Here is a 24,544-nt window from a genome sequence, read left to right on the forward strand (position 1 = left end):
CCCTCTCAGTTTAATAACAGGGACAAAATGGTACCTTTCATAAAATAGTATTGTCTTCCCATAACTGATCACTCTTTTAACATTTCAGTGCTATTTATGTCAAAACTTAAGCAACAGGGGGGTACTTAGTACCATCTATTGCTTGCTCCACTATTTTTAATAGTGTGATTTTGATTGTGCTATTTAATTTGCATTTTATTTCACATCATTAAAAATTTTACTGAGGACAACTCATCATCCATCATGGAAAGAGATGAGAATATGTTAAATGTTCTATATAATTCCTTGAAATAAGGGACTGCCCAAGGTGTGTGATTTTTTAATAAGGATTATGGCTTTAGATTAAAATTTGATACCACAAACCATGCCCAAAGACTTCTAGAATTTATGACTGTAAAAAAAAATCTCCTTTGGTTTCTGTACATTATTTCATTTTACTGTTGGAAAGTAATGAAATAAATAAACATTGGATTTAAACTTTACTACAGGGTATGAAATAGCAAAGAAAAAATTACTTAGGTGACTCATGAAGTGAAGCCTGAAAAACTACCCACAATAAATTAGATGAATAGCCCAATTTCACTTGCTCAAGAGCCATAGATTACATGGAACCAATTTTCTCTCTTCCCAGATCTCCCCCCTTTCATCTCCACACCCCATCCAAATTTCTCCATTACTTTACCCTAAGCAAAATGGGTTACGGATACATTTAAAAGAATACTTCACTGATCTGCCCTGACTTCATTAATCATTCATAGACCTGTACCCCAAGTGTATACGAGACAAGACAAGCTCTCTGCCAACAGTAATCTTTTTCAGGGTCTCACTCCCCAGAGATTACATCTCCTCTTTCCTTTCTTTCCTGCAGTGTGGCTGATGCCTGGGAACCTAATCGGCAGATATTCAGATTCCACTGTATATGAGCTAATGAAATTACCCGAAGTATCGCAACATACAATGTATCTTTGAAAGGAAATCAATGAGGAAATGAAATGCTTTTTCTGTGATCGGGACAGGACAAAACTGAGAGTAACTTCATGGATTCTGGAGCACAGGGGTAGAGTAAGGCAAAGCTCCTCAAGTTCAGAGGGGTCCAAGGAATCTCCATTTTTTTTTTTACAGAGAAGACACCTAGAGGTTCAGCTTGTCAGGTGGCCCTTTGGTGGTGGCAGCAAGTCACAAGGAGACATTTTGGGAGTGTTCTTAGTCAGCACGATAACCGGAATACTGGACTTGGAGTCAGAAAGATCCACATTTAAATTCCTCGTCAGACATTTTCTAGCTGGTTGACCATGTCATTTTCTCTTGGTGGAGAAAATGTTCACTATGCAGACTAAACTTAAAAGTGTGCAGAGTGCCCATATTGCACACTCCTGTATACACACAGAAACATTATACACGTATGTACTTTAAGGACTTATGATCTCATCCAAGGAGGCATTTCCTCAAAAAGGAAAAATGACAATTTACCCATCCTCATCATAAATTACACAAGGGTCTAATTACCTAAAGGTCTTCCTCTAGGTTTCTTGACATTGCTGGCATACCAGCAGAGCATAGCTATGCCTTACTCTTCATATGTGACTGACCCACTTCCTTTTGCAGACATCTCTCTCTCTCTCTCTCTCTCTCTCTCTCTTTCTTTCTCTCTCTCTCTCTCAATTTTTCATTGCTAATATAAATTACAACTAGCAGGAAGAGAACAGGCAGGTTTCTGCAGACAGTTTTTTACAATGGATCACATAATTACAGTCACACAACTTCCTGGAAAATGCTGAGAATAAAGCATTCCTCTGTACTTACTACTTGTTGTTGATGAGTGTTGACTTTAAAAAGCATCTGATTTGGTAGAACAAATGCTGCTTTAAAGGTTCTCTTTCAATGAGATATCTTCCCCATATATATGCACATTTATACATGTATACATACATATGCACACATATAATCCCCCAAATATATAAAATCATACAAGAGTGTTTTAAAGATGTAAAAAATGAGAAAACTTTGTTTAATGGCTGTCAGATTATCAAGCAAGGAATAAAACATGGAGACATATTGGTATTAGCCAACCCCTTGCCAAAGGGGTTGGCCACTGTTATGGAGGATGTCCAACCACAAAGGCCAAATCAAAGAGGGAATCCTCCTCCCCAAACACATACATTCATAATAGAGATCTATGAATATTTCACATACACATATGTGTATAATTATATAAATGGGCATGTATGCACACACGTACATATATAACATGTTTATGTGTAATTAGCCATGAAAGTTAGCAGTAGGAGCAATAAGGGATTGAAGATCTCAGTTTAAGCAAATATGAAGGGCAAGGGGAATATTTCAACGACCTGCACCATGCGTTTCGGCCGGAACTAAGTCATAACCATGCAAAGCGAAGGCACATCTGATGGAAAGAGCAGGGGAGTTCCCATGGTGCATAGGCTTGGAGAGCAGGGCCATACTTCCTGTGGTGCTATGTGAGAGAAATGAAGACTGATGGGTATGAAAACTCTTCTGGGAAAATGGAATTTTAAAAAGAAGTTTTCCTAGCATGACTGGGGACTCAGGAGCTCTGGGACATATGAAGAGAAGAGAGAGAAAGTATTGGTACCAGATAATGGCCTATAAGAAGAAAATTCAGCTAAGATCAGAAGAGGAAAATGCCACTCTGGAGGACCCAAGAAGCCTTCCAAGATGACCATTACCTGAGAGAGAAGTCTGCCTGAGCACGGCTCGAAGACTGAAACCATAGACTATGTCTTTATTTCCTAATATTCCAGTTCTAGATATCCCGAGGGAATACAGGACACCCTAAAATCTAAGGCATCTATCTATTGTTGGGAATAGTATTACTGAGCTCAGACTATCCACAGACCCAAAGTGGGACTGTAGATTAATGGGCTTATGGATATAAATTCACTTACAGGGCAACGGAAACTGGGGGTATAGATGCTGACAGTTGGTAACTGATAATTTCTCATGAAACCTCAGCAGGTAATACTATGTGCCCTGTTTCTGCATTTGTTTGATCTGCTGCATGCAGCTATAATTTTGATGTTTTCTGCTTGTGGTGTATACATCTGTAATAATTACTAGTACTGTATGCAAATTAGTACATGTTTCATGTTAAGTTCCTACAGCATACATGTGTACCTGATGCATTTGTAGGGAGTGCGTGCTTTTTTTTTTTTTAACCAGAGTGTGGAGAGAGGATGTAACTCCAACGTACAGACACATATTCAGTGAGAAGGGGATTCTTTTTCCCTTAGAGCTATGGGCCACAGAGATTGACCTGACTGGACTGGTGTAGAATGACATTCCACAGAGCACAGAGCTGTGTGACCATGGCAAAGGCTCTGATTGATACAAGGACAGTTTTGCAAAGATAGGAATTTAAAAGGTTTGTTTTCCCCAGCTGGCTGTCTTAGAAACCAGAAACCCAAGTGAGACACATAGTAGTATAACTTTCATGTTGGTCATAGGCAGGATCCCTGGGGAACAGAGGAGAAAGAGAAGATCTCTTGACAGAGTCAAGACCTTGAGGAGAGGCCTTCAAGATTGCTAGGGTGGTATCCAGGCCTTCAGGCAATCTAAAGCATGTTTTTTTTTGTTGTTTTTGTTTTTTTTTTGCTTTATGGAGAGGTGAAGGCAGGGTAATTGGGGTTAAGTGACTTGCCCATGGTCACACGGCTAGTTTTGTGTTAAGTGTCTGAGACCAGATTTGAACTCAGGTCCTCCTGACTCCAGGGTCCATGCTCTATTCACTGCACCACCTAGCCGCCCCAAATCTGAAGCACGTTGAATGACAGTTGTCAATAGCCAAAGATAAGTAGAAGCGGTGAAAAGAGAGGTCAGTAGTCGTTTCTAGCTTTGGTGGTAAAGCTACCATACTGAAGGGGTACTTTGTCTTCATCACAATGGAATGTAAATCTTGGAGGAGTTTATTTCCCAAATAATCTGGGTAGGGGCCAAAAAAGGAGTGCTGTTCTCATTCAGGAGTGTGCATTTTTACAATCCTTGTGTTATTTTTACAATTCTTGTCTATCCTGCTTAGGTACTTTGTAGTGTTAAGGTATGTTCCTGCGTGCTTTATTATTAAAGTAGAAACTAAATATAGAGGACCGTGGAAATTTCTAGGAAACTGGATGGGGACAAGATCCTGTGTTAGATCCTAAGAATTCTTCCTTCCCCCTTGGAACCCTAATCTGTGTGGATCCAGACTAGAGTGGCATGTGTAACATATATATTCATAAAATATAGATTTATTTCACCAATAAGGTAGAAGGTAAAAGGATCGAAGGCAGCACAGTCGAAAGAATACCAGATGTCCAGAGGACCTACCTTTAAAAGCTTCACTTATTACCTATGTGAGCCTGGGCAAGTAACAATTTCCCTGCATCTCAGTTTTCAGATTCGTAAAATGAGAGGGTTGAACTAGATGGTCATCAATATCCCTTTACCCCTATGATTGTAAGGAATGCCATTCAATTTTCGAAATTACCAGGTCAACTGAAACGTTCCTTGGGAGACTTAAAGAAATCCTTTAAGGGAAAAACAAGGAGGAAAAGAATGAGAAGAAAAGAGGGCAGTTCAAAGCGGCGCTCAGAGCCCAAAGGGCAGCAGCGTGCAAGAGAAAGAAGGACCATTTAATATTTCAATCTCTTCCCTGAAAGTAGAGCTGGATCTCTGGGAAGGAAGCAGCTTCTCGGGCTCTGTGGAATGGTAGGGATTCACATTTGCTACCAAGGAACATGTCATTCCATATTGTTTAGAGAAAGAAAGGAGTCATTGGTTGTTGGCTCCCTGCTGGATAGGAACTGACCTCCACAGATGCAGACCTGACATAAATAATCGGGGGGGGGGGTGTATTGTCTTCTTAAAGTATGTATCTGGGATGAAACAGAGTCTCTTGAGACGTGTCAAATCTGATGATCTCTACCCACTTTCTAGTGATTCATGCAGACCAAATGATATTGCCAGAAAGAATTGGGAAAGATTTTCTAGGGATGATAAATTTCCAGACAAGAAACTAAAGACTGTAAGGGAATCTAGGTGATGTTTTATCATTGAAAGAAAGGGGCTTCAGAAGAAAGACAAAAATATATAAAATACTGAGCTTAAGAGATGGTGGTGCTTGAGACTTGGATTTGGTTTTCATATTTAAGAATGATGGCCATGGGAAGATCTTATCAAATGAATACTGACAAAATATATTTGCCAGGAGACTTGAGGAACTTATCAAGAGGGCTTTAAACTGAAACCAACATGTTTCAATATAGCTGCCCACACGCCCTAAGCCTGAGCCAAGTCATAATTATATGGGGTGACTAAGGCTTTGTCTTGTAACACCAAAATCAGGGCTGGGGGGATATCACATTTCCTACAAAGGAGATGCTTCCTCTCCACAGTAACTACCATTCTTACAGCTCTGGAGTCTAAAAGAGTCTGGCTGCTGCCCTTAGATCTTCACGGCCCTAGCACTCCTCTCCCAGGGCTCACCTTCTTTCCCCATTTCCTGTCGAGTCTCTTATATCCATCATCCAATTCCCAATTTTGACCAGCTAGTCCTTCATATACTTCTATCACACCATCACTTCTTAGGAATAGGTTAGACTTTCTGGACATGATTATATCTGGGGTTGTAATATCCTTTATACTACCATTGTCCTCTGCCCCCTTCAACTAAATTTGACTAAGGTATAAAATTTTCCAGTTAGGGCTCAGCCAGACTCTCCAAGACTAACACAGGATAAAGAATATCAATGGAAAAGCCCAAACATTGCATAGGATGAAATATCCAGGAAGAGAAGGAGTAATAACACTTATTGTTCAGTCATTTTAATCATGTCTGACTCTTTGTGACTTTGTGGCTCCATCTGAGGTTTTCTTGGCAAAGATACTAGAGTGGTTTGCCATTTCCAGATAATTTTATAGATGAGAAAACTGAGGCAAATAGGGTAAAGTGACTTGCCCAGCGTCACACAGCTAGTAAGAAAAAACACTATAGCTTTATTTATACAAAAAAGAGTGAGCATAGCAAATCAAATAAACTAGAGCTGTAACTTATGGAGGTAAATTATAGCTCCTAGGTATTATCGACCTTTGTTAGAATGTGACAAAATAGAATATGATAATCAAAGGGCACAATCTGCTTAAAAGGAACAAGGTAGAGAAAAGCAGAAATGGAATAATATTGTATATCACGATGATACAGTCATGTGAGAAAATCTACAAATTATATGTTGTACAGTATTTGGGTAGAGATCAACAGAGGGCATGAACAGAAGTGATAATGTGGCAGAAGTATATAATGGATGACTTGGTTGTTATTGGGAAATGGATGATTTCTAGAAAGAGATGACTTCTGGAAATAGGTCATAAACGCAGCAAAGAGGCATGATCCAGTAATGATTCTGAGGCATCTGCTAGAACTTTCTGTTAGTTAAAGGTAGAGCAACTGATAAATTCTTGACTTAGCTTTAGCGCAAATTTCATTCTTTTGATTGTGGCAGAATCAAAAAGGGGATTCTAAATGTAATACTGACTAAAAAAGGGGAACAGGTTGTTGAAGTAGAAATGTTTAGAGCATTGGGAGGAAGTAATAATGTAGCTTAGAATTAAAGATAAAAAGAGGAAAGAGAAGGTTTCTGTGGACTTATGGAAATATGTATATGTAGAGAGAACTTGTATGCTGGGTGGAGAGAAATAGGAGAGGGCCAGTGTCCTTTCAGTTGGAAAATCTGTCCAATAAAGGAATAAACTCCAGGAGCTTCATCTTGTCTTTTGCCCTGGCCGTAACTTCATTTGCATGCCAGTAAAAGGGCCTCTAGAGAACAAGGTGGGCCTTTTTCTAGGGCCTGTGAATAGAATTGTTTGTTTGTTTGCTGTTGTTGTTATTGTTGATTTTTGCACAAAGACTAAGAAATAGGTTTGAGGGTATAGGCTTACCATCAGAGATGTTACTGAAGTTATGAGAAATTTCCTAACTCTAAGTCAATTCTTGTCTGGGACCTCAGATCTTTTATCAGCACCAGACAAGAAGACACCAAAAAGAACAGTTTTAGGCTTAGACCAAAGAATTTTGCTGTCTTTTTTTAGCTTCCTAGCTAGGTTTGGTGACTCAAAGGCTCAGCTAGGCACTAAAAGAATATCTGCCTATCCTTATAAAGGAGAGACTCAGTAGTTACGGCATCTTAGCAGATGAAAACAGAAAGTAGTACCAGATGCATTCTTTAAGAGTTAAAGCCCAGCAGATGGTAGCACAGAACAGGCTGGTGACCGCAAGACTGGTGGAGACATCAAAGAGAATCAATATGACAGGTAGCCCAGATTGATGGGGTACAGGCTCAGGGAACCCCCTGGAAATCTCCTTGGATTTCCCCACTTGATCTGCGGTTCCCTCGAGGCCACAAGCTTTTCATTACCCCTATGTCCGAATCTCCATTACCTTTGGATTTCCTGCAACTACTTTCCACCCTTGGTCCTATCAAAATATTCTCCAGGCTACTGGCCACTCCCATCAAGATCCTCCCTAGATTTGATCTCTAGTCACCCCAGGATACTGGTCATTCTCATTAAGATCTTCCCAAGATTCGACCTCTGGACACCTAGACCACCCCCATCAAGACCATCCCTGGAATCCCCACACTACTTGGCTATCCCTGGATTCTTCCCTCAGTCTTTCTGTACATAAAATCCATCTTGTTTCCATGAAAGTGTTCAGATTCAATCTAGCTGAGTTTCAATCTGGCCAGCTTGTCAATACAAGCATCGCAAATGCTTAGGCTCCTTAAGAGTCTGTCCAATATGGTGAATCTCTAATAAACTTTGTTTTTCTTTGGCTGAAAGAAGGCGTGGGTCAAATCATTCAGGCAGGACCTGGAATGTTGGTATTTTGGGTTCCAAGCACCCCTAAACCTCAACATTTTAAACCCTAACAAGATGACATGATGCCAAGAATAGATTATGTGATGCATTGTAAAAAGCAGAGCTGTGATGTCCAGAAGAGAGTAGCATGATGATCTGGACATCAGTAACTCTATAGCATCAGAGATGTGAATTGCTTTGGCCATGTATGTTTTTGTGTGTGTGCACATGTACGTGTGTGCTTCTGGCTTCATTTTCACTAGACACAGATGTTCAGTGTGCATGCTCTTTCCCACTAGTAGTGTATAACTTGTAGGGCGAGTATATCTGAGATGAGCAAGCTGGCTGGTAGAAGTGAGCACATGGGTGGGACTCATAAGCGATGATTTTGGGTGGGTGCTGATTCACTTATTGCCTTGAAGTTGGGGTGCACTTTTCTGAGGACCCAAGAATGAGGGAATCCCAGATGTCTACACAGAGCTCTGAAGCACGAGTAACATGAAACAGGAGGAATTCATAAAAGAGTGGCACAGCCCTGTGAGAACAGGGTCAGGAAAGACAAGAACAGCTATAGCAACATAAGTGTAATACCCTAAAGCAAAAGCAAGAAGAAGGGCCTTTGTTGGGGGCAAGGAGAAGACCAGAGTGAAATTAATGCTGCTTGGGGGCAGATGAGAGAATAGAGATGATTCAACTCTCATTTTACTTGGGTTTTCTTTACTAAGGAGAAAGCTGTTCAGTGCCATGCTCATAGGAATTACTTTGTAGAGATTTGTGGTGATGTCTGATGACTTAAGGTAAACGGACATTTTTTAAGTGCTGTCTGTGAACAAAGGACTGAGTTAGGTGACTGAGATACAAAGATAAAAATGAAATATTCCCTGCCTTCAAGAAACTTATGTTCTACTGGGGCATACACTAGGAAAACAGGTAATACGTTTATGTTCTCCTGGGGTTATGCTTACACAATGAACACAGATAAGTACAAAAAGATAATCTGAGAAGGGAGAGAGAGGGGGAGAGAGAGACAGAGAGACAGACAGAGACAGACAGAGAGACAGACAGAGAGACAGACAGACAGAGACAGAGACAGAGAGACAGACAGAGACAGACAGACAGAGAGACAGAGAGAGACAGAGACAGAGAGACAGAGACAGAGAGACAGACAGACAGAGAGAGACAGAGACAGAGACAGACAGACAGACAGAGAGACAGAGAAAGACAGAGGGAGAGAGAAAGAGAACTAACAAATGGGTGATCAGAAAAAGCTTCTATAGGGGGGCATCTGAACTAAGCCTGAAGGGAAACTAGGAAGTCTAAGTAACAGATTTGAAGAGAACATGCATTTCAACTATAGAGAACAGCCTGAATGAAGGAGACTGGAGGTGGAATATCAAGCCTGGGGAATAGCTAGTAGGTCAAGTTGACAGAGAGCTGGTCGTTTAGTGGACCGAAAGTATAAATAGTCAACATTATATCATGGCACCAGAAATATCCATATGATTTCAGGCTACATTAAGAGAAGCATAGAGTCTAGAATGTAAGAGTCAATGTTGTCATGTAGTCATTTTTCAGTCCTTCTGATGAGGTACAGGTTCTGGGAACCTCCTTGAGCTCTCCTTGAATCTTCCCACATGAGGCATTTGCCTGAGGCCATAAGCCTTTCATTATAGCCCATCCCAAATCTATGTTGCTAGCCTGGCCCTCCATTGTCCACCCTCTCCCCTCCCCCCCAAATATCTATGCCTAAACCTGTTACCTTTACACTAGGCTAGCCCTCCACTGTCTGGGTCATCTCCAGGAAGCCTCTAGCTATTTCTCACCCTTAATCTCTCATTACTGGAGTCTGACCTCATTTGACTCCTCCTCAAGACCCTCCCCAAACTCTTCCTCTAGACCCCTCTAGATTCCTCCCACAACCTTTCTGTCTATAAGCTCCATCTTGTCTCCACGAGGGTGCGGAGAATTATCTGGCACAGACTCACTTGCTAGCTCCAGATTATTCTGGCCCACTGGTCCGATACAAGTGTCAGAGATACCGAGGCTCCTTAAGAATCTACCCATTACAGCAAACCTTTAATAAACTTTATTTTATTTGGCTGAGAGAAGACTTGAGTTGAATTCATTTGGCAGGACCCAGTATATTGGTATTTTGGGGTCTTGCACTTCCCTAAACCTCAAGCCTCAACATTTTTGAGTAGAATTCATTCGGTAGGACCCAGCATGTTGGTACTTTGGGGTCTTGAACACCCCTAAACCCTGGACCTCAACATTTTATGGGTCCCTAACCTCAATAGTTCCAACTCTTTGTAACCCCAGTTGGGTTTTTTTTTTTTTTGGCAAAGATACTGGAGTGGTTTGCTATTTCCTTCTCTAACTCCTTTTACAGTTGAGGAAATTGAGGCAAACAGGGTGAAGTGAGTTGCCCAGGGTCACACAGCGAGTGTCTGAGGATGGATGTGAACTCAAGTCTTCCAGACTCCAGGTCCAGCAGTCTATCCATTGCACCACCTAGATGTCTAATAATTTGTCTCTAGACACGACAAGCATTTCTAGAGTATCATATTAAAATCTGGTCACCACACTTTAGGAAAGATAATAAATTGGACTGTGTCCAATGGAGACTAACCAAGATAGCAAGGGGATTCAAAACCATGCCATCCTATGATGGAAGGTGGGGGATATTTAAACTGAAGAAGAGATGACTTAGGGTATCGTATGTCTGCTATTTTTAAGTACTTGAGGGCTATAACATAGAAGAATTAGACTTGTTCATCTTGGCCTCAGAGCACTTAGAAATAAATGGGTGGAAATTGAACAGAGGTAGATTTCAACTCAATACAAGGAAACCTTTCCTGACTATTGATTTCATAGGTCTGGAAACATGGTCAGAAAACAAGTTAATGATGGTTCATCTGGCTCTGATCTCTGAAAACAATTTTCTTCACATTTAATGGCTATGGAAGATGACACTGCCAAGGTGGGGGGGAGGGAAGCAGAAAAGAGGAAGAACAGCACAGGGAAATGAGCACCCGGGGAAATGGGTGGGGGTAGTGGGGTGTTGGCCAAGATGCCAACATGTCTGTTGCATGTGTGCTAGAAAGAAGGCTATGTCTGGAGTCAGAGCCTTCTGACTTGGTTTGAATTTATGCTCCTTTCCCATTTAACTGTAGGACCTTAGATAAGTCATTTAATCTGAGAGTTTCTTCCTTTGTGAAATGAAGAGGTTGTATTAGATGCCCTTAAAGGTCCCTTCCATCTTTAGATTTAAAATCCTTTAATAAGAGCTGCTTCAATGGCTAATGGCATGTCTCAGGAGTGAATGGATTCCCCATCATTGGAAGTCTTCAGCTGAAAAGTGGATGACCATTTTTCATTGTAGAGGGCATTCTTGTTCAGGTATGAAGTGAATGAGACGGTTTCTCAGGTCTCTTCTAATTTGGTCACTCAGGGACTCTACCCTAAACAATTACGTTAAACATGTGGTGTTACCAACTAATTTCTGTGATTAAAAAAACCCCAACAAACAACATCAACACTTTGTTCTCTTTTAAAAACATGCTCACTGAACTCAGCTCCCACTGATGATGGGCTTCATTCTATTTTGTACTTCATGTTCCCAAGAATTTTTAAAAATATATTTGCTTTTTGGAGGACAGTATATTTTTACAAATACAAATGTATAATATCTTGCCAAGACCTTTCAGCTTTAGAACTTCAATCTTGAGGATCAGTATGTGATATAAAGCCAAGGTTGAAGGTTTAAATTCTGGTTCCCCAAGCCAAAATTCTAGGAGAAAAAAGGTTCTTTTGCTTTTTGTTCAATACAAACTAAAGAGATATCATAAGAGGAATGGACTTTCCACAATATGATCTTTCTTGGGCAATACTCACACTGATTGCAATGTCAAGGATCTAAAGGAAAGTCTTCATAAGTACATATAATCAAAGGGATTTCCACACTGAAAGTTCCCCACACTAATGAAATTAGAAATATATGTATACAAACATGCACACACAGATACATGCATGCATATACACACATACATACGTGCATACCCATCTACATATGTTGATATACATATGTCAGTCAATAGGTATTTCTTAATCATCTACCACATGCCAGTGGGAATACAAATATAAAAAATGAAACAAGCCCTACTCTTAAGATTTTTATGTTCTAATGAAGGAGCTAACAAGTGCACACATGAGTATACAAAGAATAAATATGAGACTTAACATGAATGAATTCAAAGTAGCTAAATATGAGGCATTTTAGGAGACAGGGCACTGACTATTGAGAGGGATAAGGAAAGGCTTCATGTAGGAGGTAGTGCGTGAACCGAGTCATGAATGAAACTAGAGGATCCAAGAGTAGGGGGTGAGGGGTTAGTATGTTTCAGGCTTGGTAGATAGCCAGTACAAAGGCAAAAGAAAACTAGGAAAGAGGTGTTACATATGAGGAATGATAAACGGGTCCCATTGAGTGAACCTAGACTAGGTGAAGGGAAGTGATGTGTAATAAGGCTGGAAGATAAGTAAGGACCAGCAAACAGAGGAATTTATGCTTGTTTAAAGAGGTTATAGTGAACCACTGGAGTTTATTGGGCAGGGAAATGACATGGTGAGACTTGCCCTTCAGGGAAGTCCTTTTGGAAGCTATATGGAGCAGAGACTGGATATAGGGGGAACCTGAGACGGGAGGCTCAAGTGGGGCGATATTGCAGTAGTTCATTGAGGTGAAAGGTGAGGAGGGTTGAAAGTCACTAGAGTGGTGACTGTGTGATTGGAAAGGGGACAGATGCAAGAGATATTGTAGAGATAAAAGTGACCAGAATTTGACAAGTGATTGTATATATGGGGTGGAAGTAAGGAGTTGAGCATGACACCGAGACTGCAAAACTTGGGTTACCAAAAGGATGGTGACATCTTTGACAACGGGGAAGTTACAAAGAGGGATGGTTGAGAGTGTGAGTGAGTGTGAGTGTGTGTGTGTGTCTGTGCATGTGTGCATATGTGTATCTGTGAGTGTGAGTGTGTGCGCATGTGTGTGCATGTGTGTATCTGTGAGTGTGAGTGTGTGTCTGAGTGTGTGAGTGTGTGTATGAAGGTAATGAGTTCTATTTTGAACAGATGTTGAGTTTGAAATGCCTATGGGTCATCTGACTTGAAATGGGAGTACACAGGGATTGTTTCATTCTTTGTATTTCTATTCCTAGCATTTAGTGCTTGAAACATAGTAAGTGCTTAAATAAATGTGTGCTGATTGATTGAAACTCAGGAAGAAAGACTAGGGATTGATATAGAAGTTTGGGAATCATCTGAAAAGACAGCAGTTAATGCTGTGGGAGCTGATGAGGTTACACAGGGTGGGGGGGAAGAGACAGACAGACAGACAGAGACAGAGAGAGAGACAGAGAGAGAGAGAGAAAGGAGAAAGAGTCAGAGAGAGAAACAGAGGAATAGAAAGAGAAAGAATGAAGAGAGAGAGAGAGAGAGAGAAGGGGGGGGAGACAAAAATATATAAAGAACTGTGCTTAAGAGATGGTGGGGCTGGAGTCGTAATAGGGAAAAAGGGAAGACCAGGACAGAGCCATGGGATACAATTACAATTAGAAGATATGAATGATGATCCAGCAAAGTCAGAGATGGAATAATCAAACTGGTAGGAAAGCCAAGAGAGAGCAGTGAAAGGCTAGACAGAAGAAAGTATCCAGGAAGTCAGTGTAGTCAGCAGTATAAAGTTCTATAGAAAGATCAAGAAGGTTAAAGGACTGGAAAAAAAGGAATCTTTTACAACCAGTGTCTCTGATAAAGGCCTCATTTCTAAAATATACAGAGAACTAAGTCAAATTTTTAAAAATACAAGTCATTCCCCAATTGATAAATGGTCAAGGGATATGGACAGTTTTCGGAGGAAGATATTAAAGATATCTGTGGTTATATATATAAAAAGGCTCTAAATCACTACTGATTAGGAAAATGCAAATCATAACTGTGAGGTGCCACATCTTACCTGTCAGACTGACTAACATGACAAAACAGGAAAATTATAAATGCTGGAGAAGATGTGGGAAAATTGGTACACTAATACATTGTTAGTGGAGTTGTGAACTGATACAGCCATTCTGGCGAGCAATTTGGAACTATGCCCAAAGGACTATAAAAATGTACATACCCTTTGCCCCAGCAATACCACTTCTAGGGCTGTATCCAAAAGAGATCGTACAAATGGGGAAAGGACCCGTATGTACGCAAATATTCATAGCAGCTCTTTTTGTGGTGGCAAAGACTTGGTAATCAATGAGATGCCCATTGATTGGGGAATTACTGAACAAGCTGTGGTATCTGAATGTAATGGAATACTATTGTTCTATAAGAAACGATGAGCAGATGGACTTCAAAATAACCTAGAAAGACTTATATGAACTGATGTTGAGTGAAGGGAGGAGAACCAGGAGATCATTGTACACGATTATAAACACATTGTATCTGTGATGACTAACTTTGATGGACTTGGCTCCTCTCAGCAATACAAGGTTCCAAGACACCTCCAAAAGACTCTTGTTGGAAAAAGCTATCAGTACCCAGAGAAAGAATTACAGAGCCTGAATGCAGATTGAAACAACCTATTTGCTTGCGCACTCTCTTTCTCCCTCTCTCTCTCTCTGTCTCTGTCTCTCTCTCTGTCTCTTTCTCCCTCTCTCTCTCTCTGTCTCTGTCTCTCTCTCTGTCTCTGTCTCTGTCTCTCTCTCCCTTTCCCTCCCTCCCTCCCTCTCTCTCTCTTCCCCCCCTCTTTTGTTTTGTTTCTTCTTTCTTGTGGTTCATTCCATTAGTTATAATTCTTTACAACATGACTAAAGTGAAAATATGTTTAATATGAAGGTATATGTAGCACCTTTATTGGACTGCATGCCTTCTTGGTGGGGAGGGGGGAGAAGAGAGAAGGGGGGAAAATTTGGAACTCAAAAGCTTATGGAACTGAATGTTGTAAATTAAAAACAAATAATTTATTTTTAAAAAGGCTATCAGATTTGGCAATTAGGGGATCATTGGCAAAGAGAAGTTTTAGTTGAGCGGAGAAGATGGAAGTCAGAATGGATAGGGTTGAGAAGTGAAAGGAGAGGAAATTGAGGCACTGAATGTAGACAGCTTTTTCTAAGCATTTGACTAATAAAGAAGAAGAGATATAGGATGTTAATTTGAGGGAATTGTGGGGCCTAGTAATTTTTTTTTTTTTTAGGATGGGGCAGACTTGGGTATGTTTGTAGGCAGCATGGAAAGTACCAGTCGATAGTACTGCAAAAAAGAGGAGGGAGCTCATGGCAAATATGCATGACTTCAAGTAGCCTGGTGCCCTCAGTTTATTTAATAAGAAACTTCCTAAGGGAGTTAGGAAAAGGATTGGATTTTTAGTCAGAGGCAATTCAATATTAATGCTTTCAGTTCACTTTTATCTTTCCTCAAAAATTCTCAGAATCATATTTCATAATCTCCTTCTTCCTTCTGTTCAAAAAGAGATATTCCCACTTTCTGGCCAGGATAAACCCCTCACCTACACCCTTTACCCTGTTCCCTTTCATCTCTTCTAGTATCAACTTCAATTTTTTTTTGCCTCCTCTGTTCTTTGCATCTTTAATCTCTTCCAATCCAGTCATTTCCTCCCTTCCCTCATTCTAAAAGAGGCTTCACTTGACTGATACACAACACCCAGCTACCACCATCTTTAAGTCATCCCTGAACTTGAATATATTGATTATACCAGACACCTCTACTTCCTTACTACCTCGCTCCTTACATGCTTAGAATTGGGTGTCTGCCCCCATGATTCAATTAAAAATGGTTTGTCAATGGCCATCTATTACATTCTAATCCTCAGGGATTTGTCTTTATTCTCATTCTACCCTCTTATTATCCTTCCACTCTAATTGGTTCCAATTGGTACAATTCTATGTAGAGGTCTTCCAAATATATATCTCTAGCTCTGACTTCTGTTCTGAGCTCCAGATCCATTTATCTACGTGCTCATGAGTTTTCTATCTGAATATTCGATTTCTACCTTAGCTAGATAAACCCAACTTATTTTCTTCCCTCCTTCTGATATCACTGGTCCTGCCAGTGGCCCCACCATTTACCCTGTCAAATGAGAAAATATTTGTAAAACCACAGTACCTGACACATAGTAGACACTTCATAAATGCTTATTTCCTTCCCCTTTCATTCTCTTCCCTTATCTCTTCTGTTTATAACCTTGGAGTAATATTTATCTCTTTCCTCTGCTACATCTTTAATAGCTAGTCAATTACAAAGCCCCAATCATTCCATCTGTTTCCTCCTTTCTCTTCCCATACCGAAAGCCTTTACTACTTCCTTGCTGTACTGCCATAATAACTTCCAAACAGGTCTTCTTGCATTTACTCTCTTTCCCTCCTTTAATTCGTCCTTCATGTCACTTGCCAGAATATTTTTTCTTAAGCAACAACTTAGTTATGCCACTTCCCTGTTCAAAATCTCGAATACTTCCCTACTGATTCCTGAGTTTAAATTCAGTCATTTCAGTTTTGGACAACTCTACGTGACCCCATCTAGGGTTTTCTTGGCAAAAATACTGGAGTGGTTTGCCATTTCCTCCTGCAGCTCATTTTCCAGATGAGAAAACTGAGGCAAACAGGGTGAAATGACTTGCCCAGGGCCACACAGCTAGTAAGGACTGAGGTCAAATTTGAACTCACAAAGATGAGTCTTCCTGAATTCAGGCATGGCATTCTACCCACTGTGCCACCTAGCTTCCTTCTAACTCCTTTACCTGGCAATAAAAATTCTCTACAATCTTGTACCATCTCACTTTTCTAGCCTTATCCCCTCCCTCTACTCCACCTTAATGCATTCTATGCTGACATTAAACAGGACTATTCTCTGACTTCATGAACATACTCTCCCACCTCTGTGATTTGGCTCACACTGTTCCCTATACCTAGAATGTTTCTTTTCTCCTCCTTCCTCTATTGAATTTTTACCTATCCTTTAGTTCCCAGTAAGAGCTTAATAAGTGCTTGATCTAACTTTATCTAAAGTGCAACTCAAATGCTGCATCTTTTCTGAATCATTATCTAAAATTTCTATTTTTTCCATAGCTTCTCTAAGCAAGAAACATTTTTCACAAATATTTGTTGAATGGATGAATGACTATTAACAGAATTACATGAGCTCATTTTTGGAAAAATGATTTGGGAACTTTTTGTAGCTTGGACTATGTAGCACTTAAGCCGATTTGATGTTACTGTACCTCTTTAAACTAGATTTAACATTTTAAAACGAAGAGGTAAATTATGTTTTAGAAGCGTCTCCCTAGTCCCAAAGTTGTATCCCCTACAGTAAGAAGATGCAGAAAAGAACTTGCAAAAGGAAAAAAAAGCAGAAGTTGTATCATCTTATAGGAAGAAGATGTAGAAAAGCAAAAAATCCGGCACGCATTGCAGTGTGGTCGATGGCCAACATGGTGCAGAACACTGGATTCAGAATGGGACTCATGTTCGAATCCTGGTTCTGCCACTTTCTACCTATGTGACTTCAATCAGATAAGTGATTTAGCTTCCTGGGTCTCAGTTTCCTCACTTGTTAAATGAAATGGTTAGACTAAATGGCTTCTGGGGTCTTCTCAAGTTCCAGAGCTGTGATCCTACAACTATGACTGCCTTTCACCTCTGGTGACAGTAAACCACATTTATTCAGCTCAGCATTAGGATTGTTAAAAACAAAAGATTTCCTGCTGGGGAGATTTGGAGTCGCATTGATTGTGATTGACTGCCTAAATGTATGATTACTTCATTCAGAGTTGACAAAAATCTGATAGACAGTAGTTCCCAATTACTGAACTCTCATCAACGATCCTCTGTTAAGAAGAAGCCAGTTGAGGAATACATTTCACCTGGATATTTAATGCAAAGTTTAAATGGAAAACAAAGGAAAAAATACCCACGGTGGCTTTTTTCTTTCTCTTTTTATTCTGCCCTATGGCTTAATATTCAAAGTATCTACTTATTTTTAATAGTTCCTAAAGCGGGTAGCTCCTTCCATTTAAAAACCACTTTAAATGTTCCTTTAAGTAGTTTTCATGTTCAAAATTATTCAATTTAAAAAGTTGATGATTAATTCATCAAAACAGGATGCACTGAACATATGATATTTAATTGCATCGCATTTTGAGTAATTCTTGCTTAGGGGTGATTCACTTGACTACGCATCAAAATGATTAAAAAAATTCATTTCTGATGCAAGCAAAATTTGATTTTGGAACATTGTCCCTTAAACCAGGTCCTGATTGCTTCTTGAACTCCTGTTTATATAATTCTACAAAATTTTGGCCGAATTCGAGAGCACATACCAGGGTGTTGGCTTTTATGAACCCCATGGGATGTGAAAGTCAAGCTGACTGGATGAACTTTGGCTACATATTCCAGACAAGCACAATGACTCTATTTATCCAGACTTGGCAGCCTGATTGCACATTGACTCTGTGGGTAATAAATTTTCACAGCCACAGAAGTTCAGCAGCGACCAACCTGATCCTGAGATGAAAAATGCACCCAGGGAAGCAGAGTCGGGTTGCAAAAATATGCGAGATTATTATTCCATGTATGAGTACCAGTCACCTAATTTATTTGATCACTGATTGACATGCATGGCACACTGATTTCAGAGGACTTTTTTTTTAAGCTCTGCTTTCTGTTACGCAATTGTCATATTATAAAAGGATGAAAGGGTGTGTGGGGGTGTGCGGAATGAGCCATTCACATTGCAATTGGCAATCTGCTTTTAATATTACACCCCAAACTGATTTAAGTTATCCAGTGACCTCTTCAGCAAAGAGCAGAGAGTTGGAAGGAGAATGTTTCTGGTCCCATTCCACAATGGAGGGAACCTCCCCAAAAGCAGCAAGCATCACAATTCAGTGCTCAAACCTATCTTACCTACCCCACCACCTTGTCATTTTGAGGCAACAAAGCTTCAAATACTTTCTGAGAGACTTGAATGAGGAAATTATTACTTTATGCATTATAAATCAAAAAGAATTGGCTCTTTAACTTGCAGATTTATGTTAACTACCTAGCTATCTATTAAATTAATTGTGTGCTCTTCAAATATTGATTGGGGATTAAAAGGTAACTTTTCTTCGATGTGTGTGGAGTAAATTATGCCAACAGGAAAATTTCCCTCTGCAGATTATATCCTATGATCGCTGCCTGTAAAATTAAAATTGTCAGTTTAAATGAATAAACTATGCTCATTAGAAGAGAAAAATGCAGTTATATAATTAAAATGAAAAGACTGCCTAATATGTGTGGATAATGTAATTACTGCAAGCTGTAGACACACACAGAGGCATTCAATTCTGCTCCCTGTTCCTCTTACCTTTTCTTAGTTTCTAAGCCCATATATTTGTCATCTCTGAAACATTGTCCACAGTTGACATTATCTTGGCTGCTCCTTATTGAATCTTAATCATGTGTTCCTCTCCTCATGTCTTGGCCAAAGTAATTTCATCTGGATACTTTTTCTGGGTATAATTCCCTGAGCTTTCCCTGGCTTGAGGCAAGAGCTCATCATTTCAGAAAAGAGAATTTAAAAAAAAATGATCCATTCCTCTCCCTGTTTTCTTCACTTCATAGACTTTGGCTGTCCCGTGTCTTCTACATTCTTTCCTTTCTCTTATGACATTATATCACTTTGGGCAGCTGAGACCAAGAGTTAAAGAATAAGAAGCCACACATGATTATAATTGGGATAAGGATAGGGGCTGGGACTATGATTTAATTGATGTAAGGAACTTCCAGGTGAAGAAACTCCTTCTCCTAATGCCTGGCCTTTTCTTCATTGTATAGTTTTAGAGTGGTCTATAACACTACTACTCAGGGCATATAACTAGTATATGTCAGAAGCAGGACCAGAACCATGCTGTTCCTGGCTTCCAGACCAGCCTCTCTTTAATAACCACCATAACATATTACTAGCTCATGCAAGATGCCTTGGTAAATGCAGCCACTGATAGGATTCTTGCTAGTGATCTTCCCATTATTAGCATTAAGTAAATTATGAGGAAGGCAACGTGTTTGCTAAAGGTGTTTTCCAATGCCGTGCAGAATGTCCTATGCAAAGTTCCAAAGAAGATGATGTTCCTGTTGGTGGATAAAACTGTGCTGGTAATCTTGTACCTTGAAAAAGTCCACTCCAGGGACTCTTCATTGAGGTGGTACAACCTAGTGAATAGAATGCTGGGTCTGGAGGCCAAGGAGACCTGGGCTCAATTCTACCTCACATATTGTGTAAATACAAGTCAGTCCCTTCAACTCTAGGCCTCAGTTTCCTCATTTGTAAAATGAGAAGGAACAGACTTGATGATTTTGCAGAGTCCTTGGATCTCTAGATTTATAATCTTATGGTCTATGTCAGGGGTGAGAACTCATGGCCTTGAGATGTGGCCTTCTAGGTCCTCGGCTGCGGCCTTTTGACCGAGTCCAAGTTTTACAGAACAAATCCTTTTATTAAGGGGATTTGTTCTGTGAAGTTTAGATTCAGTCAAAGGGCAGGACTTGAGGATCTGGAGGGCCACATGTGGGCTCGAGGCTGCAGGTTCCCCACTCCTGGTCTATGTTGACTTGAAAGAGGCTGGTCTAGCAGCTTCTACAGGAAGAAAACAACTGGATGAAAAATACATAATCCTCAAGGAGTTCATCCATGTGTGTGTGTGTGTGTGTGTGTGTGTGAGTGTATGTATCCTGGAAAGTTAATAACTATTTTTTGTCCATTAAAATATAGTCAATTTAATTCTTTTCATGATGCCATTTGATGCCTGACATAGTCAATGTTCCCAAGTCTTTTTTTAAAAAAGTATTCATGTGATAGGCACTAGACTTCTGCATTATCTATAGACCTTTGACCTTTCTTATTTCTTATATGCCATGGTTTCCAAAATTTTATTTTGTCCTCCCCAAAACTTCCATTTCCACTGAAATCAGTGAGTATTAAAAAAAATCTTCTCTCAATTCAGATGACCATATTGAGTTTTTCATAATTTTTTTTCTCTACCTCTTCATAGTCTGTGACAGATGCTGGTACAAAAGCTGCAATTATTTTCAAGGTGGTCTTTGTGTACATGCTGGTCATGGTCACTACGATGTATGATGACGACAAAATATCCCATGAAATAGCGTTCCTGTTGCGTGTGGATACAAAATATAGCCAGATGTATGATACACACCCCCAAATATGATCTTTTATTTCCTTTTCTAAGGTTAGACTCTGAGTCATCCTTTCATTTGGCTGCATTTTCCTTTTATCTTCTGATTTCATTTATAGTGAGAATGTCAAGACAGATATGATTCGGTTTCTCCAGGAGTGTTAGGTCACAGGACAAGGATCTTAAATGTAGAGAAACAGTTAAGTTAGTGTTTATAAGGGGTCTAAGACTAATGTTGTCTGAGCACTTTCTGTCCTCTTTTCTACCACTCTGTCACGGTGACCACAGAAGTACAAAGGTTCTACAAAAGACGGATGACCGTAAATGTTTCCTTTTGATATCCACTGAGAATGTTCAATAAAAGAAAAAATACAAAACAGCATTGCAGTAGAGGTTTCCCATGGACTCCAATGTCTTATTGTAATGTGATGATGACCTTGTGTTTTCAAAGGCTATACCAGCTGAGTGCGAACTATGGCAAATTCTACCATACTCCTTCCTAGTAACAGATTGTATCTGTTTTCCAAGCCTCAATAAGCACTTAAGGTGATGGTGGTGGACAAAAGATGGTGAGTTAATTCACTGGCAATAGTCCTCTCTAGTGCTTCTTAAGCTGTAGGACACAACCAGAACTTGGAAACAGTAAAAGGTTTCTGAATGCACAATGACCAAAAATTAATAAAAAACCCAACGGAATGAATCCGCGGTGTTTCCGGTAGCACTTGTGTGTGTTGCATCGAGCAACTTCACAGCAGCCTTGGTTCTGAATGCAAAGCACGCCCATTTTGCTGGTCACGCAATGCCAACAAACACTGTGCAAACGGGAAAAGGGGTCTCGAGTGGAAAAGGTTTAAGAAGCCCTGCTCTACACAAAGGGGTGGGTAACTTTTTAAATATGATACCGTTGAATCCAGAGTGTGTCTTTTCTGGAAGAGGAAGCCAAAGGAATCCTGTCATTTGTTGAATTCAGACATTTAGTTAAAAGAAGCAGAAATAAGATTCCAATTCTCACACTTGTTTTGTAAGGTTATTACGTTGCATGGCACATCCTATTAGAACATTACTAAACAATGGGTATCTCCACTAAAATTATTCTAAGATGGTATCTACAAATGAGTTAATCTCTTTTGTTGTTGTTCAGTCATTTTAGACATGTCTGATTCTTCATGACCCCCTTTGGGCTTTTCTTGCCAAAGATACTGAAATGGTTTGCCATTTTCTTCTTTAGCTCATTTTACAGATGAGGAAACTGAGGAAAACAGGTTTAAATGACTTGCCCAGGGTCACATAGCTAGTAACTGAGGTCACAGTTGAAGTCTGGAAGATGAGTCTTCCTGACCCAGGCCCAGCACTTTTTCCAATGAATTACCCAGCTACCTGATAGCCTCTTAGGATTGTTGACTTAAGGCAGATGAAAGAAACAGAGGAAATGACTTCTTAAAGAAAGGAAATGCAGAACATGTCACTACAATGAACAATGACAAATGTTCCATGAAATAGTGTTCTTGTTGCTTTGGGATTCAAAATATAACCAAATATATGACATGTGACCAAAATATAATCTAAATATATATTAATATGTATGTGTAACAACTCAAAAAGCCAATTCAGATTTCTGTTAGTTTGTAGTGAATTCAAGCAAGAGTTAGGGCAGGGAAATTCCTCCTTTTCTTTTCCAACTGTCCTGTTTTCTCTACTCTTAAATGCCATGTTCCTCTTTTCCTGCTAATCTTCTATCATTTGGAATGGTCTGTATTTGCCAAAGTCATTTCCTGACTTGTCAGATTTCATCTCATGTCCAATCTCACATTTCCCTTGTCATCTGTGGCATCTTTAATTTCTCTTATAAAGCAACCAAAATCTGTTTTTATAAACCAAGATCTCTTTTTATAAACCTCACAATTAGTTTCTGACTTTCCTTGAAACTTTCTTCTTATCTTCAATTTAAGCTTAGTCCACCTCTACATTTACATATTACTTGAATTTGTGTGTCTAGACAATCTAATCATTTTGTGGCATGCCACATGATACCTTTGTCTAAAACACAATATTTCAAATTCAACTGTATTGAATCAGCACTCAGTTACATGTAAAAATAATTTATGAAGAAGACACTGAAATGTCTTCATGCTATTCCATTCTTTTTACTGTTATTGAAATGTTAATATAGCTAATGGGAAAAAACCAAACCAAACCAAAGTCTGAGAGATTTTGTTTTCAGTGTTTTGCTATGACAAAATACAAAATAAATAAAATACCAGAAAAGAGCAAAATACAAAAATATACCAGAAAATTCATAGGAGTACTAGAAAGTGATACGCAGGATGATCTCAGGAATTTGAGATTTCTAGCTAGAAAAAACCTTGGAGGTCATCTAGTCTAACCTTCTCCTCTCGCCCAAATTCACATTAGTAGTAAGTGGCACAGATGGAATTTGAGCCTAGGTCTTCTGTTTCTAAATCCAGTGTTTTTCAGCTGAGGACACATTAATTAAATGCAATCTTTTTTTTCTCTTAACTGACTCATATTAACAGTATTTGTAAACCACCGATTGATGCCTTGAGGGGATAAATCAAAATCAGTGAAGAATGTTTCAAGCAAGTCTCTTAGTGAAGATGAATAACCTGTCACTAAATATGTGAATCTATTATTCAATTCGACAGTTTAGCTAACCTCTACCATGCTTCCTCTAAATATTAATGATGTCGGTATAAGAATCCTTAATATTTAATACGTTACCGCTTACATATTGCATTAGTAAAGATTTTGTAAGCTTGGCTGGTTAGGTCATGGTGCAGGGCTAATGAAATCAAGGCCACAGATCTGATCCCTCTGAGCACACTTAGCACTGCAGAGGAGAAACTCATTTTCAGGGTCATAGGTTAGACCCCTGGTCCCAGGTCCCTTGTTTTATAAATGCTTGTTGCTGGTCCTACTGGGAACTGAATGAAAGAGTCTTTCTACCATCACAGAAGCCGCTCAGAACACATCTTACTGACACCAGGCTAGTAGCATCATCTTGGTTATAAAGGGAAGGATAGAAAATAAATAACTCACCTGTTCATTCTCTTCTTCGTCGCTACTTAACTTAAGGTCATCTTCTAGCATTCTGGAAGAAAGGGAGGGAAAAAAAGGCTGTTTAGCTGACTTATAATATTTTGGCACCAGAATGACATTTTTATTTCTATAGACATTCAATAATGAGGCCACTTTATTTAATTTGCTGACTTTTATGTTTGTTTGTTCTCTTAAGTCCCTTTTGTCCTAAGCACTTTGCAGACAGCAGAGTCCTACTTCATGACTATTAATTCCCACAATGAGAGAAAATGAACAAGAAAATTAACCTTGGCAGGAATATGACCAAAAGACTATTTCCTCTATTTCAGTAAACAAAACATATGTACCCTCTTTTGAAGGGTCCTTCAGACAGCACCTTTG

General features: G+C 39.5%; 1 protein-coding gene across 1 annotated transcript in view; it reads right to left on the bottom strand.

Moving 5' to 3' along the window:
* The window catches only part of AFF3 (ALF transcription elongation factor 3), a 689,351-nt gene that overhangs the window by 126,596 nt on the left and 538,211 nt on the right, over nucleotides 1-24,544 (bottom strand). The window contains exon 8 of the mRNA XM_069073008.1: nucleotides 24,164-24,215. Within this exon, the coding sequence (XP_068929109.1) occupies nucleotides 24,164-24,215 (52 nt within the window). The remainder of the gene's footprint in view (nucleotides 1-24,163; nucleotides 24,216-24,544) is intronic.

Source organism: Petaurus breviceps, unplaced genomic scaffold, assembly GCF_028583685.1.
Source record: "Petaurus breviceps papuanus isolate PSGF00001 unplaced genomic scaffold, PetGlider_PUasm1.0 90849, whole genome shotgun sequence".
Lineage (NCBI taxonomy): Eukaryota > Metazoa > Chordata > Mammalia > Diprotodontia > Petauridae > Petaurus > Petaurus breviceps.